The sequence below is a fragment of the Penaeus monodon genome, chromosome 27, assembly GCF_015228065.2.
Source record: "Penaeus monodon isolate SGIC_2016 chromosome 27, NSTDA_Pmon_1, whole genome shotgun sequence".
Lineage (NCBI taxonomy): Eukaryota > Metazoa > Arthropoda > Malacostraca > Decapoda > Penaeidae > Penaeus > Penaeus monodon.
This window is the reverse complement of record NC_051412.1, coordinates 35,014,370-35,014,763: the sequence shown is the minus strand read 5'-3', so window position 1 is coordinate 35,014,763 and position 394 is coordinate 35,014,370. Positions and strand designations below refer to the sequence as shown.

General features: G+C 37.8%; 1 protein-coding gene across 1 annotated transcript in view; it reads right to left on the bottom strand.

The window, feature by feature from the left end:
- Positions 1–394, bottom strand: part of LOC119590804 (roquin-1-like) — a gene marked incomplete at its 3' end in the record, with an annotated part of 42,006 nt that overhangs the window by 1,217 nt on the left and 40,395 nt on the right. Inside the window, 1 exon segment of the mRNA XM_037939533.1 lies at positions 26–201. Coding sequence (XP_037795461.1) covers positions 26–201 — 176 coding nt within the window.

Sequence of the window (394 nt, the reverse complement as noted above, 5' to 3'; positions counted from 1 at the left end):
ACTCAAATTCAACTTGTCCATTTACCTTGAAACACGAGGCACGGTAAAGCAACTGTACTACGTGTCCTATACTTGTTTTGGAAGCCTGTGGGAAGTGTGGTTCAAGGCGCTGGACAACGAACATGACCAAAACTTTCCTAGACAGAGCAGATCCATCCTCCAAGGCCAACAATACCAATTTCAGCACCTCTTCTTGCATTGCTGGAACATTATAAAACAAGATCTAGAACACTGTGAAATCCTTTTTTTGGATGGCATTGGAAATGACAGTTAATTGGCATATATAATCCTAAAAAAGGGTAAGGAGAAATTCTGTATAAAGATAAAATAAATACAAGAGCTGAGTACTTGCAAAAGTAAACAATAAGAAATCACTAATGGAAAAACTGAAAGG